Genomic DNA, 14,331 nt, shown 5'->3' on the forward strand with positions numbered 1-14,331 from the left:
GGAGCGTCCAGCTTGGGCTTCTTCACGTCTTTTTTGTTTTTTTTTTTTTTTCCCCCCACATGCTTTCGTGGGACTTGTTTACAGAAGAGTTTGTGGGCTTTGTTTTGTTTTGTATTTAGTAATCGCTGTGCACGGACAAGAGAAATTCTGTTGCTGTTATTTAACCTTGTTTCCTGAGAGAGACCTATTTTCACAGTCTTAAGTGTCACCAAGATAATTCCCAGCAGGCCGGGCCCAGTTGCATAAGCAGACAGGCATGGAGGGGGACAGGTTGTGTAATGGCAGTGACATCATAGGTGGGTGTGGTTGAAGTTTTATAATATAGTGTTGAGAGAGGGTGCAAAGACGGGAGGTAGAGGCACGCTTTTAGACTATCCTATATTGACCGCAGGCAGTATGTCTGGTACCACGAACACTTGAGATACGATCAGTTTTTCAGAGTTTAGTCTTTGTAAAGGGACTCAAATTTGTGTGATCGATATACCTAGATGGATCCAGTGACAGATTCCTTTGTTGTGTTTATTCTACTATGGATTTTAACACCTGGTGACCTGTGGGGTTCCATTTTCATTTGTGCCATTTTATTGCTGTTCAGAAATTTAGGAATTAATACTTTTACAGATTAAGTGTATTACGTTTGTACAGTTGTCTGCAGCGGAGGGGGGAAAAAAAAGCTTGCATAAGTCGAATCCTTCCAATCTGTTCTGGGGAGATATGTTAGATCTAGTTCCAGAATAAACTGTTTTCAATGTAGGTGGGATTAAATCTCAGATATGTTTTATATGCGCTTTGGCAACCTAATTTAAAGAGGTTCAGTTGTGGCCTTCAATTCTATGTTATTTGCCAGGGTGTTTCCGAAATGTAGGGTATGGGATAGATGTGACCTAAGAAAGTGGCTGATCTATTTTAAATCTTGGAACTGTAAGAAGCAGACTTTTTTTCTTTGTATGTTTTGAAAGACAGCATTGACTCATACAAGTCACAAAGAAATGGAGTCAAAACTCAGTGGCCTTTGGGGTACAAACTGATGAATCCACTATTGATCACAAATGTTTACAGGGGTCCTGTTTCATGTTTCAAGATTGTTTTGAAAGAATAAAAGAGAAAATTAATTCTACAGACTCCAGTTAATGTTTCTTTTATGGATTTAGCAATACCATTTAGATATCTGTGGGGAAAGAATTTTGATTCCTTTTTTCGTGAAGCTACATCTTAAATTTTGGCTTTAAAATGGCTTTAAAATTTGAGAATAGTTGTCAGCTGTGATGCTTATCCACAATTTTATTATTCAAATTCAGTACATGTGCTAGAATTAAGTGCTAGAAGCTCAGTTTAAGGTCCTTTGTACAACTATTTCCTGTGTCTCCAGTCCTGAGAACTATCAATATTACAAGTATTCTGGTAAAGATACTAAAGAACTTCATGAATCGGAATGCAGACGTACATTAAATGTCAGTTTAGAGCTGTGGGCTCACAACTGCAAGTTGAAGGTGATTTCAGGCCAATAGAGAACTAATTAATAGCTGCTGGTACACTTTCTGTCTTCCTCCAGAACATGAATTCTTAAAAACACTTAGAGGTGGAAAAGATGTAGCATAAGAAATGTATTCATATTTAAAATTATTCATGTTCTGTTTCAGTTCAGAAACTGTTCACTACAGTTCACTGCTAGTTCATCTCTGTTTCTTTTTAATGCGAGAGTTAAAAAATTGTGATAAACATAAATCTGATGTCCTAAATAAGGCATTGGCACTAAACCTTTACTCAAATGGCATCTTTTCATAACTTTCTTACATTTCTTGAAACATCTGAAAGAGAAATATTTGCCATGGTGCAAAAGTGACTTTTGAAAAACATGAGGATTGTTAACATTCATATGGCTAATATATTCCTTGCAGGGGTTGAAATGAAATAGTTTACTTAAATAATAGTTTACTTAAAGGAAGTCTATTGGATTAAAGTCCAAGTGCAGCTTGTCTTTAATCAAGTATCCTGAAACACACAGCTAATAGGCTTGAGTTTGGTCTGAATCACAGACTCGTTCCTGCTGGAGTGGGCCTCAGGTGGTCTGTTGACCAATCAGTCTCCTGTTCAAAGCGGAATAAACACTGGGTTGAGAGCAGTTCACTTAAGGTTTTGTCCAGCTGGATCGTAAAAACCTACAAGGATGAAGATTGAAGCCACCAAAAGGTGGCTGGAAAGCTGCCTTTTGGAAAAGGACCTGGGGGTTCTGGTTGACAGCCAGCTGAACATGAGCCAGCAGTGTGCCCAGGCGGCCAAGAAGGCCAATGGCATCCTGGCCTGTATCAGAAATAGTGTGGCCAGCAGGAGTAGGGAAGTGATCGTGCCCCTGTACTTGGCACTGGTGAGGCCACACCTCGAATACTGTGTTCAGTTTTGGGCCCCTCACTACAAGAAGGACATTGAGGTGCTGGAGCGTGTCCAGAGAAGGGCAACGAGGCTGGTGAGGGGTCTGGAGAACAAGTCTTATGAGGAGCGGCTGAGGGAACTGGGGTTGTTTAGCCTGGAGAAAAGGAGGCTGAGGGGAGACCTCATCGCTCTCTACAACTACCTGAAAGGAGGTTGTAGCGAGGTGGGGGTCGGTCTCTTCTCCCAAGTAACAAGCGATAGGACGAGAGGAAATGGCCTCAAGTTGCGGCAGGGGAGGTTTAGATTGGATGTAAGGAAAAATTTCTTTACTGAAAGAGTGGTGAAACATTGGCACAGGCTGCCCAGGGAAGTGGTGGAGTCCCCATCCCTGGAGGTATTTAAAAGACGAGTAGATGAGGCACTTAGGGACATGGTTTAGTGGGCATGGTGGTGTTGGGTCGACGGTTGGACTCGATGATCTTAGAGGTCTTTTCCAACCTCTATGATTCTATGATTCTGTGATTCTAAGATTCCACAGCCTCTCTTAGGCAACCTGTTCAAAGGTTAGTTATCCTCATAGTGAAAAAATGTTCTCCTCATTTCAAGGCAGAACTGCCCTTGTTTCAGCTTATAACCATTGTCTCTTGTTTTCCCCCCATGCACTTCAGTAAAGAGTCTTCTAGGTAGCCTCCTCTTGGATTCTGGAAGGCTGTTGGGTTCTCCCAAGGCCTTCGGGAATCGTTTTCCACTAAACAAGCCCAGTTCTCTCATCCTCTTCTCATGGGTTGTGTGTTCCAACCCCTGATCGTTGGGGTGACCTTATAGTACTGTATTAATAAATACTGTGTCCTAAAGTTTTTCTGCATAGTGATGTCCATGTCTTCTTTTGAAGAATTTGGTATATTTTTAAGAACCATATAAAAAGCATACAGGATCAGACCAGAGATGGTCCATTTATTGGTATGCTTATGCTGACAGTAGCCAGGAGCAGATGCTTTGGAAGTAGTATAAAAAAAGAACTCATAATGAGTGGGTTTTTGTGTGTACACCTTTGTATACTTTCCTATTAATGTAATAATAACTGGTATGCACAGTTCTGCACTGAAAGTACTTGGTGTCTTTTTTATTAAAACCATTTGTCTTTGGGTATGCTAGAAGTGAGTGATTTCTGTATTTACAATATATTGGGTTACTGAAATTGAAAATTCAAGCACAAGTTGTGTTTCTGCTCTGTTTGGTCTTTGGTGTAAGAATTTGAAATAGTTTTGCATCCTTCCTTTAGGTGGCAAACATTAAAGTATGCTGAAACATCGCAAAACAATGTTTTCACAATTACAAAGCCTAGAAAATAAATTATGGTTGCAAAATTGGACATATAAATTTAGATCTTTTGGTCTTGCAAATGTTTAGACCCAATTTGTTTTATGTATTGATCATTCATTGGCAGTGTTTGTGTGTTCAGCAGCAGAGTTGGGGTCCTAGTTCCTTGATTTAGCCTTTTGTTTTGTACCAGTTCAATTGGAACCATGCTTTTCTCTTTGAAAAAGAAATGGACAAAATGTCCACCTGCTGTAGACTTGAAGTCACATTTTCATCTTCAAACTACCCCTCACCCTCTCCCCAGAAAGGAAGGCTCGGGAGTTCCTTAGGTTATCTTCTACGCTTGAAAGTCTGAAAAAGATGAGCTCCCTCTGACTATGTGTAAGTAGGCAGTTTATCAGCGAACAAAGACCTGCACTTACTGCTACCTCTGAAGAAAAGAATTTGGTTTGATACTAACTCTGCTGGACACCAAAGAGTCAAATACAGCAGAAAAAAAAGTCTGAAGAGTTTGATCTGAGCTCCCGCTTTACTAGGCTCTAAGTCACAAAACACAAAGCCACAGGAAAGCAGGCTTCAGTTCTTCTGCCTGCAGAATTACCTGTTTAAATTAGACAAAGACAATTTCCCAGACTTCCGTTAATACAAACATTTTATTATGTCTAAAATAAAATAAAACCCAAACAAACCAGGATTGGGAATATTTGTATTTGAAGGGAAACTGTCAGCTTGAAAGACAACACTTTCATTTCAGCTGTGAAATCTTCTGTCAGTTTTGATTTTCTTAACTCTTTCTTTTCCATTAAGGCCTTTTTACATGTAGCATTGTGTATCTAATTACAAAGCAATATGTTGGAATACATGGGAACATTGACTGGTCTGGCTTTTACATGTAAAACAAGCTAATGTGGAAATTATGAAAATTTAAACCAGGCATTTCGAATAGATTAAGAGAGAATATCAAATTGAAATGATCCCCTCCCAAGAAAATCTTGTTGAAACAAACTTAAAGAACTATTTAATTTTAGTATTGTTTACAGTAGACCAATGTTTCACTTGTTTATCTCATTCAATGAAAAACACAGGTGTGTATTAAAAAAAATTCAAGAACAAAGCAGTGTGCTGGCATTTTTTCCAAGCAATAGCTACAGTTAGTTGTGTTATGAAAACCACAGTTTTAGTGGCATGGAGATGGGTGTGCTTCCCATTTAGAGATTGTTTTACTAAAAGTAGAAAATGCTGTATGTTGGACATGAGAAATTGTCTTTACTGAACACATACTAATGTGAGAAGTTCCACTAGTACCGCTCCTTACAACAGGGCTGCCAGCTGGTGTTAAAGGCTTTCTGGTATTGGCTATCTCATTTTGGACCACATAGTGATAAAGCCTACTTCTGGTACTTACCAGACGGATACCATTGTGAAAGTGGCATCTGTATCTCCAGCCATAATTGGAAGGGGTTGGACATTATAAAAAAACAAATGACAGTCTAAAGAAAAACTTGAACGTTTGAAAGCAAACTTTGTAATACTTAGATTTTTTAATACAAGTGCGGTGAATTCCCAGTTTTCTGTGGTTTTGAATGGGTGTACTGTAAAGCTGAAGTCTACTTAGTCCTCGATTTTTGTTGTCACAGCAGTACTGAGCAATACTTTATTCTGTCAGCCTCAGTGTTAGATCTTTTAAAACATATTTTCCAGTTGCTGCAAGATACATTAGAGGGTGCAAAATTTGATCTTTAGCTTGAAAGACATGAGCCTGGAATTACTGCCACTTTTATTACCCAAACACAGGGGGTGGGGGAGAAGGTACTCCAGCAATTTTGAAAGTATGGCACAAAAAAGTGTGGTTATGACATATCACTATGAAAGCATATCTAATTAAAAAAACAAATTTCTGAATTATTAAAAATGTTACTTAATTTTTGTCTTCAGATTCCAGTGACTTGATGCTAAGAATTTACAGAGCTGAGTCACATGTTGGCCTCCAAGAATATAAAACAGCCATAGAAGCTCTAAATTTTGTTATTTCTAAAATGCCAAATTGGCCAGAGGTAAGTTGATATGAACTCTTCATTTTTCAAAATCTGTGTTTATCTGTAAAATTAATTAATTCTAAATTATGCTTACATCAAGTTAAGAACCTGGGTCAGTGACCTTAAACGTTATCTTGTAAGACATGCAAAATGCTAAAAGGTATCTTAAAATAGTTACTTATATGAGACAGGCTACTGATGAGTACAGCAGGTAAGAGTTGATTGATGAATCTACTTGGAACTGTTAATTTAGCCTTCATCAAAAACTTGAGGTATGTTTATTTCATATCACAACAAGAGATGGTGTCTTTGGACAAAAGGTTAAGTGCAGTAGAACTGACTTCTTGGGAAGTACTGTGAAGTGCTTTTGTGCTGTCTGTAGTTATTATTGATTATTTTATTTCTTTATAAGAACACAATTATGTGTTCTCTTAAGAGAAGTTATTAAATATTTACAAACTTAACTTCAGCTTAATGTTATTTGACTGGATGGTTGGCTGAAATTGTGCAGCCAGCTTTAATTGCTTGAAAGCAGAACTTCTGAGGCCTGTACGTTTCGTAGGTTGATGTAATTGAGTTTTAAAATTTCTTATGCTATGTACAAGTTAGTCCTTTTAAAGTTCTGCGCTTCCCTGAAGTGTTTATACTTTGATTTTATTTCCCAAAGTCAGAGCATTTTAAGCATTATCTGTTCCTTGAGAATATCACATGAGATTAGTGAGCACTGTTGCCATCAGGACTAGAATTCTTGGCTCTATGTTAAGTCAACATTTCTCTCATAGTTTTTGAGTATTGGTAAAACAGTTTGCTATATAAATAGGACAACACAGTTTGTGTTTCCAAATGCTACCAAAGAGTCAAAAAATACTTAGCACAAGCAATAAGTTCTTTTGCAATAGTATTGGCTAAAAAATGTAAGCATGTGTTTGGGGCCGTTTTTAGTGGCTCCAATACTTGGAGTTGGGATAGTTTATGGTGATGTAACCTGTAACAGCTGGGGTTTGGCATCTGTTTTGTTTATTTGTTAATTTTTATTAAGAGAAGGACACTTTGCTGTTTTAGCTTGGAAAGCTGTTCTTCGAAAAGCCCAGAGAAACTCAGTGGGAACTGAGCTTTGCAAATAGTGCAGGCAGCTGGGCAGTCACTGGCCTTCAGAACTGTAAGATACTGCATACTGCAGCACTGTCTAAACTGAGCACAGCAGGAGCAGCAAGATCTTGCCCCACAAGGGGAGATACCTGCTGCTGTCTTGGTCTCTCCTGTGTTCAGCAGTTCCATGGCTACTGCAAATTCAGAGAGCATCCTACTTTTTACCTCTCAGCATTGGTAGTACTGTCTACGTTTTTCTATATGTTTGGAAAGAAACCTCACTTCACTTAACTGAGCTTGGTTTGATGGATTCCTCTAACAATTCTTATCTCTGTAGGAAAACAAACTGTTTGTAAGAGGAGGATTAGCATACTTTCCTTCTTCAGGATACATCTTAATGAAATTGCCCAAATCCATCAAAGATGATGCATGCCCTCATCTGACAGCCTTGTTTAACACTCTACTGTTAATACTGGCAGTCGTTCCGTAGAAACTGCTCTCTGGGGTTTTTTGGTTTGTTTTTTGTTTTTAAATTCAGTTTTCTGGCTCATTATCCAAAATCTCGATGTTGTTGTTTTATCTAACTTTTTTTAGATAACTGTTGTTTTTATCTAACTTGTATTTATATTACTGCAAATGCAACTTTTTAAAATTGAGATAAGTTGGATAAGGGACTTCTTAGTTCCAACGTCATATAGGTAGGTTCAGCAAAATTCAGTAGTTTTTTCTCCCCCTTTTTTTTAGGGGGTTTTATTTTTTTTTCCTAGCTGCTGTCCAGCGTTTAAGGATAAAATATAGTTGGAGGAAGCAATTCCAAAAGTGCATTGTTTTGTGTTAAGAATATAGATTAAGGGATGTAAGGGATGCATGGTTGTGTGGATTGTTTTCTTTGTAGTTACCCTTCTCCTGCAGGCTGGAACTGTAAGGCTTTTAATGAAACAGAGGGCAAAAAGGGTATCCTGTAAGCTGTTGTATGAGGTTATGTAATAATTTGCACTGGACGTCCCCCTTCTTCCCCTCCAAAGGCTCACAGAAAGGGGAAGTTAAGGCTTTTTGTGAATTCAGCACTAGTCAGGTTTTTAACCCTTCATGTAAGCCAGAACAAATTAACTGGAAGGAGACTAACACCAGCCTATCCCATGACTCTTTTCAAACACTGTGGGGGATGTATGTTAGACAAGGCATATAGATCATCCACGCTGTGCACAGCTGAAGTTTGTTGAAGGGCTACATTCTTTTTGTCGTGAAGGGTTCTAATTCTAACTCTGTTGTAATGCCTGTAAGATGAATACTGCAGTTCTACGTGCTCTCTAGAAATGTCTTCATGATATCTGTTTTTCAGGTCTACTTCCGGAAAGGAAAAGTGCTGCAAGACTCTGGCTTTGTAGGTGATGCCTTACAACTGTTTCTACAGTGCTTAGCCCTTGATGAGGACTTTCTTCCAGCCAAGCTAGAAGTGGAAAGGGTAATTTTATTTATGAAACTGGATTACTATCTCTGACTTGGTTCCTTTATAAAGCTCCCCTTATGGTGGACTTTGAGCATCTAAAAATCTTAAATACATACAGAGAAGGTTCAGGTGGCAGATTGGTTCCTTGCAAGATATATCATACTATGTTGAAGAGAGTCCTAATGTACAAGTTTTAAGTACATGTTTCAAAGTACATATGCTTTTGAAGTTACTAAACGAAAATCTAGAAAACTGGAAAGCAGACAGCAAGTTAAATATTCGAAGTTGAACTCTTTCGTGCCCAGAGCACAACAGTTTTTCTTTGATAATAAAAATTTACATTGAAAAAGCTGCATGATAATGAATTGATAATGTCTAACTATGTTCGAAGAGCTCACTTGTAGTAGAAAAGATTTCTAGAAAATTTCTTTTTAGCAATATAGTTATGTAGGTTTCTGCTTGTTCTTAACTGTTCTTTCTCAGTTACTTCTTAAATAAAGCTCTATTATGAGGATATCTTCATATAGATTAAATTCTTATTTCTGGTATGTAGTTTTATGAAAAAGCACCTAGACATATCTTTATTATTATTATGAACATTTAGCTGTTTGTTTTCTAGACATTGTGTGATGTGCTGTCACCAGAGAAGTTAGGAGAGAGTCTGAAGGAATCTGCTTGGAATTCACCACATACTCGAAATAAACCTTTGATACTTGGTTCTGAGGTGACTGAGTCTTACTGCAACTTACAGCTTTGTCCTGAGCAGGTAACAAAAACTATAGGATAACTTTTCTCTTTGGCTGATACGCAAACATCAGATGTCCCGATATCTTTATTTATCTTACCTATTTTCCAGCCTAAATGCTGACTTTCTGTAATTGGCTAAATTGGAAGAAAAGAACTGTGATTTGGGAGTAATGTATTTTCATTTGGAGTGTTAGACTCCTTATTCCAGTGAACTACTTATTAGAAGGTACTGAGATTTGGTATTAGTGACTTCAAAATAGAGAGAAATACAGTTTTTCTTCTCTTTGAAGCAGATGAAGATTTTTAAATTGTTAACGCTAAGCAAATTTGAACACTGTCTTGACCTATCAAATTCCTCTAGTTAACTAATGAACTAACTGTGGGTATCAGTTTGGCTTATATATCTTTGCATGTTCACATCTTATATACTTAGATTTGTGTTCCTCTTTAAGTACAGTTCAGTTCATCTTACTATTGTAGAGTTTAGGAGGATCAGAGGTACTGGAGCCTGTCAGTGGAAGCTTAAATCGTGCACAGTCTGCCCATGCTCTTAACTCAACAAAAGACCTTGCCAAGGAAGATGGCTTAAAGAGAGTGTCTTCTGAACCCCTTCTCTCTGGCCAAGAAAAAGGTGCTTTGTTGAAAAGAAAGCTTTCCTTTTCAGAACAGGATACAGTTGTATCTGAAGATGGAAGAAACAAGCACAAAAAGCAAGGAGGTAAAAAGTCACTTACTTTGAAATTTAAAGTATTTACTGTCCCGTGCCTTTCTCTGAAGGAGTATTTTGTCTTGCTTTTCCTTAGGAAGTACAAAAAGGGACATGACACTGGCTTTTGGAACAATTCCAGGGGATTTGATTGATGTATCAGATTTTGAGTGCTCTCTATGTATGAGGTAAGATTTCCTCCTTGATGCAATATTTCCGTTATAGATGCTTGGCCACATATCTGTTACACATACAAACTGAGGTACTTACAGGTTGTGATGAGTTCTGATATCAGTCGATAATTTTCAGCCTTCCTCTATCCCTGCAGTTAAATGCTTATTTAAATGTGTCACTTGCTGTAGTGCTATATAATACAGCATTATTTTAATCAAGCTGCCTTTTAAATTAAACTTTGCGTTGTTAATTGATAACCTAAAAAGGATAGGATCTTCTGTGGTTAAATGTTAGGGCTTTTTTCAGTCAATAAAACTATTTAACTTAGTATTTTGGGAAGGCTAATGCTTAGAAGTATTGCCTGTGAACCTCATATTTGTCTACTAGATGTAGATACTTCAGAATGTTAGTCTACTTTAATGTAGCTGATGTATTTGAAAGCTCTTACTGAGTCGTCTTGGTTTTCAGAATAAATACCTTAAAACATATGATGTATACCAAACTGTCCATAGTTATGTTAGCAGTATTACATACTAGTATTAAAACAACTTAGCTCCTCAAAGAATTGCTTAATTTTGTGTATTCTGAATCTCTATGTAGTGAGACCAAAATCTTTGTATGTTGGGATAAATGTTTAGATATTTAGAGTGTTGAAATGTCTCCAGATTCATCAGAAAATACGAAAAATGAGTGATGCGGTAGTAAATGGAAACAAACTGCAGTATAGGGGGGAAAAAATAGAATAAGGAGACATGGGATTAATTTTCTCTGCTTTGTTATGGTATAACTAGTCTTAAAAATTAAAGAGGTTGATCACTGACTTTTTTAGCAAAACACACACTTGCCGTGGTATCTAACTTTTAATAACTTTGTTTCAGGCTATTCTTTGAGCCAGTGACAACCCCTTGTGGACATACTTTTTGCAAAGGTTGCTTGGAACGGTGTTTAGACCATGCTCCTCAGTGTCCACTCTGTAAGGAGAGTTTGAAAGAGGTACTGTTTCCTCAGTAGAGCTCACAAATACAAATATTGTGTCATCTTAAAGGCTGTTTCACTTAAACCCAACAACTTGGATTCACTTGGGTTATGGATTGCTGCTAGAAAGGAAAAACTTGAGACAAACTTTGTCAGTACAAGTTGATTAGGTTTGCCTCAGGGTCTTAGGGGTTTTATGTTTCTGTGACCATCTACTTTATTGGTGTAATTAAATTCTGAGTGTTTGTAAACTTTGGTAACTATTCAGTAAAACCTCTCTGATTTCTGTACGCTTTCCTTATTTGTATGGCTGTATAACCTGGGAAATCAATTCCGTCTCTGGTAAGCAGAGAAATACAAACTGAGTTAGACACTCAAGTTGCCAGACACTAAGAAATAAAATAGAGAATCTCATTTCCAAATAGTAGAGTAACATTAGGTGTTAAGTAATGAAACATAAGACCTTCAGAGCTGTAAGTTTTCATGGGTTTACATCTAATTCATTACACGTTTCATATATCATGGTTTTAAATAAAAGCTGCACTTTCTCAAGTCTTTTGTTAATACATATGAAAAGAAATATTAATTTTTTTTTTAAACTGCTTACAGTACCTTGCAAGCAGAAAATACAGCATCACAGAACTGCTGGAGGAATTAATAGTGAAATATTTGTCTGATGAATTATATGAGAGAAAAAGAATTCATGCTGAAGAAACAGCTGAACACTCAAAGTAAGCTTGCTATCTTTTATCTAGAAAACTTGAGAGATTAGTATGGAAATCCTTTTTAGAAATGTTTTATCATTTTTGTGATTATTAATAGTGGCATATAATGGATGCAAGAAGGAGTATAGATGCATGTTAATTTGGTGTCTTAAATGTGTATTTCGGAAAATTAACAGTTTTTTCACTACTGTGGAAATAAAAAAAAAATCACACTTTGATAGTAACAACGTGAGGCTCTTAAGTCCTCTACAAAATATGTTTGCCCTTCTGTTTCTCTTTCTGTGTGCACTGTCGTGGAGCTTCAGTTTTAGCTTAGCTGCTGTTAATGGAATTGTCCTCTTGAGTTGGCTGCAGAGTCTCAGATACCTGAATTTCTTTCAAAGCAGTTCATGATAGACATTAATTGCATAAAGATAGGTGTGATGAAAAGAAATTGTTGGGATTTTTTTGTAATCTTGATGTTTATCTCTAGTAGAGTTCTTCAGATATATAAAGCGTCATGTATTGTAGATACGAACGTCGGAAAACTTTTTAAAACTGTAGCTCATGCAACTTATGTAACAGAATCCATACATTAGAATTATGTTTTATAGTCTGAAAGGTATTAAAATTAAATACCTGGTAATGTTTTAACGCTAACTTGTTTGTATCAACTGTACATACTCGATAAAATAGCATGAAAAAAAAATTTTGTTTTTCAATTAGGCCTGCTGAGGCATATTGCAAGGTAAAAATTTATACCCTGGGTTGCATCTTGTGATCTGGAGTCCATCACTGAAAATAATCTAAATAGTGACCTAGCCACTATGTAGTTACTGCTACATCTTTTTAGTTCCAGGAAAACTGTGACTCTGAGGGCATAATGGCTTGTATGGCTCAAACTAAAACAAAAAGGAAAAAAATAACACCCCTGTCCCCAAAACAAAGCCCTTCATTCACTCACTAGATACTCACTAACTGGATAACTGTGAGGTTTACTGTCCAGTATGTGTTCAAATCAGTACATAGGTATTCAGTCACTGTTACTAGTATGTGGTTTTATTGTTTATGAAAGTTATTACAATGTGCTTATTATTAAACTTTGAAAAGAGTGCTTTATGACCTCAAATATAACAAACATACTGAAAAAAAATGTATTGTCTTGGCATAGTTCAGTGATGAGATTTTTTTTAAGCCACATATTTCTTTTGATGTTCTCTTGAAGCTTGACCAAGAATGTTCCAATATTTGTTTGCACTATGGCATATCCTACTGTGCCTTGCCCTCTACATGTGTTTGAGCCAAGATACCGACTAATGATTCGCAGAAGTATGGAAACTGGGACTAAACAGTTTGGGATGTGTATAAGTGATTCTCAAAATGGGTAGGTTTACATCCTAATTCTAAGCTTCTCATCTCTTAGTCTTTTTTAGTTACAAAAAGTGTCCTTTCAGAAGTGTGTAATTGCATTACTGGCAAGGTTTCTTTTCTAGTTTTGCAGATTATGGATGCATGCTGCAAATTAGGAACGTTCATTTTCTACCTGATGGACGGTCTGTTGTTGATACAGTTGGTGGAAAGAGATTTAGAGTTTTACGGAGAGGGATGAAAGATGGTTATTGCACTGCAGACATCGAATATTTGGAAGATGTTAAGGTATCCGGAATGCTGTATAAATACTTGATAGTATTAATATCTCAAGATTTTTGCTTGATTTGTTCTTGAGAGCTCTGTTTCAAATTTTTAGGTCTCTGTACCACTGGAAGATTTGGTGCCAACACGTGGAAGAAATGGAAGCTAGCTTAATTTTTTATTATTATAAAGCAACAAAGAAATACTGTGTTTTTTGTTTGAACAATAGTTTGAAGCACTAATTTTTTAAAATATCACAGGACTTCTTTACTATTCAGTCATTAGCAATCAAGGTTTAGGAGAATGCAAGAAATGTATCTAAATACAGTTGAAATTGAATGTTTTTTGATTTTTAGCTTAAACACCTTAATTGTTTATCTCTAACGATATTTTCATAACATTCTTCCTATAGGTTGCTGATGAAGAAGAACTAAAGAAACTGAGAGAACTTCACAATTTTGTTTACAATCAGGCCTGCAGTTGGTTCCAAAACTTAAGAAACAAATTTCGCACTCAAATTCTTCAGCACTTCGGACCAATGCCTGGCAGGGAGGAAAATATACAGGTAAGACATCATTCCATATCAATTATTAGGTGCTTATTTCTAAAATTTCTAAAAATAAAAACCCTGTTAACAACTGCTAAACATTAAAAGAAAAGACTTTTTTCCCAACTTTGAAGGCGTAAGGCTTGCATCTTGTTTCTCTTATGATGAGCAACAAAAGGCAGTTCTGTCACTGTTCAACGGTTTTTGCAGGAAAGGATGATATGCTGCTGTGGAGATAAAACTAGTAAACTGAGAACACTTTAAGTTCCAGTAGCATTTTAAACTGTTGGTTTGTGTAAAGCTGTTAGAATTCAAATGGGGAAAAAAAAATTATTTCCTCCCCTGTGACACGTGCAGGTAGTAATCTTTGGCAAAGAGGTAATCAATCACAAATAACATTTTCCTCCTTTCTGAACTAGTGTCACAAACTGCTGCAGCTGCTAGGATTTGACAAATGTTTCTTAAGAAACGAACTGCAGCAATCTATTGTAATGGTTATTATAAACAATTAATGAAGGTTGGTGAGATCCTGAAAGAGTGGAGGCTGGAGAAAAGTAACATTTAAAAATATGTAAAATTTG

At 36.7% G+C, this 14,331-nt stretch overlaps 2 protein-coding genes across 2 annotated transcripts in view; one reads left to right on the forward strand and one right to left on the reverse strand.

Annotated features, from left to right (window-relative positions):
- LONRF1 (LON peptidase N-terminal domain and ring finger 1) overlaps nt 1-14,331 on the forward strand; it is a 16,071-nt gene continuing 1,740 nt past the window's right edge. The window contains exons 1-11 of the mRNA XM_009277446.2: nt 1-26; nt 5,626-5,744; nt 8,158-8,280; nt 8,885-9,031; nt 9,493-9,730; nt 9,816-9,906; nt 10,771-10,885; nt 11,477-11,598; nt 12,797-12,955; nt 13,065-13,227; nt 13,616-13,768. Of these exons, the coding sequence (XP_009275721.2) occupies nt 5,640-5,744; nt 8,158-8,280; nt 8,885-9,031; nt 9,493-9,730; nt 9,816-9,906; nt 10,771-10,885; nt 11,477-11,598; nt 12,797-12,955; nt 13,065-13,227; nt 13,616-13,768 (1,416 nt within the window). The 5' untranslated portion in view covers nt 1-26; nt 5,626-5,639. The remainder of the gene's footprint in view (nt 27-5,625; nt 5,745-8,157; nt 8,281-8,884; nt 9,032-9,492; nt 9,731-9,815; nt 9,907-10,770; nt 10,886-11,476; nt 11,599-12,796; nt 12,956-13,064; nt 13,228-13,615; nt 13,769-14,331) is intronic.
- Nucleotides 13,693-14,331, reverse strand: part of PAICS (phosphoribosylaminoimidazole carboxylase and phosphoribosylaminoimidazolesuccinocarboxamide synthase) — an 18,636-nt gene continuing 17,997 nt past the window's right edge. Inside the window, exon 9 of the mRNA XM_019471569.1 lies at nt 13,693-13,745. Within this exon, the coding sequence (XP_019327114.1) occupies nt 13,697-13,745 (49 nt within the window). The 3' untranslated portion in view covers nt 13,693-13,696. The remainder of the gene's footprint in view (nt 13,746-14,331) is intronic.

This window comes from Aptenodytes forsteri, unplaced genomic scaffold (assembly GCF_000699145.1).
Source record: "Aptenodytes forsteri isolate BGI_AS27 unplaced genomic scaffold, ASM69914v1 Scaffold65, whole genome shotgun sequence".
Classification (NCBI taxonomy): Eukaryota; Metazoa; Chordata; class Aves; order Sphenisciformes; family Spheniscidae; genus Aptenodytes; species Aptenodytes forsteri.